Source organism: Schistocerca piceifrons, chromosome 1, assembly GCF_021461385.2.
Source record: "Schistocerca piceifrons isolate TAMUIC-IGC-003096 chromosome 1, iqSchPice1.1, whole genome shotgun sequence".
In the NCBI taxonomy this organism is placed as follows: Eukaryota; Metazoa; Arthropoda; class Insecta; order Orthoptera; family Acrididae; genus Schistocerca; species Schistocerca piceifrons.
The window spans coordinates 89,380,835-89,383,604 of record NC_060138.1 but is presented as its reverse complement, the minus strand read 5'-3'; the positions used below and the strand labels follow the sequence as shown (position 1 = coordinate 89,383,604).

At 38.4% G+C, this 2,770-nt stretch overlaps 1 protein-coding gene across 1 annotated transcript; it reads right to left on the bottom strand.

Annotated features, from left to right (window-relative positions):
* Positions 1-548: 548 nt before the first annotated feature.
* On the bottom strand, positions 549-2,428 carry LOC124780870. Its single transcript, XM_047253815.1, has 2 exons — positions 2,344-2,428; positions 549-1,186 (listed from the first exon to the last, which is right to left on the bottom strand). Exons 1-2 carry the CDS (start codon positions 2,426-2,428, stop codon positions 549-551), a joined length of 723 nt encoding a protein of 240 aa, XP_047109771.1.
* Positions 2,429-2,770: the final 342 nt, after the last annotated feature.

Here is a 2,770-nt window from a genome sequence, read left to right as displayed (position 1 = left end):
TTACAAACAATCTCACAAGACTGAACACCACAGGTGCATGGCCTTTGGTGTGTGTTGCAGGTCACACACCCTGCCATCGAGCATGTGTGGTGGAGCACACTACAACGAACAGTGACATCAGGAAGAAATTGTTTCTGATATATTTTGTGCAGACTCTGTATTTCACTTCAGATTCCTACCTGCATATATTAAACTTGTGACTGGTATTATGTAGAGTTAATGCAGTGAATGTGTTGGTTGGCCCCTGGACAGTGATGTAGCTAACAATTTGAAATCCAACCACGCATTAGGGCCCTAAGAACAGTGCTCTTTCTTGCTTTTATTAATTTTTTTTATTTATTCAGTTGCACGTGGGGGCTCATGCGGTGATCTTTGATGGAAGCAACAGGATTAACTTTGCCATTAGCGAATTATTTCTCTGATAAGATTCAACAAGAAGAGCTGTGTAAACATTCATTAACATTTAACATTCCCTAATTTATTCCACAACATCACAATTCCCTTTGAGATATGGTTTGACCTGTGATATATGTTTTCTAAAAATTCTTTTAGTTTGGTGGTTCCTTGCCAGCAAGGTGACTGGAGCCACAAAGTGCAAAATCTGAGTAAGCCGCAAAAACCGAGCAAGGGCTCTCCCATAATTTGTCTCTGTAATGCAATGCAATCAAGGCTGCTCTCAAACTGCGGTTCACATGTCCCACAAAGGAAGTATTTGGGTAATATGGTGTAGTAGTGCTGTGAACCATTCCTATTTCAAAACAAAAGTTACAAAAAGCAGTAGATTTGAATGTCATTACATTATCAGAAAATAAAGCACAGCAAGGACCAAAGATTACAAATATCCCCTGTAAACACTTCATTGATACTTGAGATATAACACTGCAAGTAGGGAGCAAGCAGAAAAAGCATATAGACACATCTATGCATGCATATACATACCAGTTACCCACTCTAGAGCATAGGGATGGACTCACATAATCCACATATAATTTTTTCATAGGCTCATTAACCATATCTTGTTGGATATTTAATGGAGGTTTGCTACTACAACTGATTTTACAGTTCATCACCAATGAGTTAATCTGTTTATCCATCCCCTTCCACATCAAATTCTCTCTAGCCTTCACCCATGCTTTGATAACACCAAACTGAAAGCCCACTGGTGTTTCATGATAATATTTGAAGACTAAAAAAACGAAATCAACCAGCATTAGGACCTTAAAGTCTCAAAGGACAATTATTGGGATGGGGCCCATGTGAATATCCTTTCTTTCTTCAGAAAGTCATTCAAAGGAGCTGCTAGCTGTGTCAAATTTATGGAAATAATTCATCATCCCAATAAAATATACCACTGTTTTTATGTTTTTTGGTATGGAACAGTAGTAAATAGACTTTGTCTCAGCCTGAACAATTCTAATACTTTAAGCAGAAACAACATGACCTAAGAAAGAAATTTCAGGCTGAGTAAATTTAACTTTTGAAGGATTAACTGTAAACTTGTTGCTACCCAACTACGGAAGCCCTCCTCAGTGTGGCCTATGTGCTTCTGAAATTTCTCATTGAAATCACCAAATAATCAAGATAATGACAGACATACATTTAATCAAAAAGCTCTATCCAATACACCAGACAGCACAGCTGCTTCTATAGACTCTGCAGATGAGACTGTATTATATTTATACAGCAACAAATCTGTTGCACTGGCTGTAACTTGCTTAGACTCCTCAGTTAGATGTCTTTGATAACAGGCTTGGTTTAGGTCAAAGAAGGTGAAGATCTTTACCTCTTAGAGCCATGAGAAGAATGAGTGCAAATCAGGAAGGCGTACAGATTGAAGAAGTACTTTATTATTCAGGGCCCAATAGTCAACAACCAGTTTCATCCCACCTTGTTGCTTTGATACACAAATAGAGGAGAGCAGTATGAGGATTTGGATGGATTAGTAATTCCCTCACATAACATATCGACATTCACCTTTAACTGTCTCATCCTACATGGGGACAATCTGTATGAGGGATGCTTTACACAAATATTGACGAGTAATTCGATTTTATACTCTGCTCCTTTAACCTTACCTAATCCATCAGTAAGCACATCCCAACATTATTCACACAAACCCACAATCTATTTTCTCTACTCAGCTGGTAAATGTTCTCGATCATAAGTCAGAATATCGGCATTGACTGAAGTGGTAATTTGGTTTGATGCCCTGACTTTCCATTTGCCACATGCTTACAAAACTTAAAAAGACTTCCTTGTGTGCAAGTTCAAAATAAAACTTTCTCTGACATCACTGATGACTAACCCTAAGACAGACCTTCTGGTATCAAGAAGGCTACAAACAGGCTCCTCGTTTATAGTCAGACACATTAAGGTGACTTAGCCACTGTGAATAGCAATAATCCTCCTGCAAAGTGACCTCTTTCATGATTCCCCCTTAATATACCATCAGCTTTTACTTAATTTTCTCTGCCTTGTGCAGTTCCTTCCTGTGTGCCCACCCACTCTATTGGTCAGCATATCCTATGGCTTGCCCACAAATCACCAACTCATCTAACCAAAGGAAGCTTTGTGGCTGATCACAAAAAGCGACCTGAAGCAATCACCAGGACACATTCCTTTAATGATATTTTAAATTATTTGCCCTTAACTATAAAACAAACACAAGCCTCTAGCTCTATCTTTGATTCTCTTAACATATCTTTCTAACAGTTCCTCTTATCATTGCACCCAAAAGTAGCCCTTATTGATTAGCTCATGTTGAGCATGG

Bases quoted from the DNA above. Each gene is read 5' to 3' on its own strand.
- LOC124780870 (XM_047253815.1), bottom strand. From the start codon at position 2,428: ATGAAAGAGGTCACTTTGCAGGAGGATTATTGCTATTCACAGTGGCTA. The intron at 1,187-2,343 runs GTTTGTAGCCTT...TCGTTTTTTTAG, and splicing joins TGACTATAAACGAGGAGCCT to TCTTCAAATATTATCATGAA.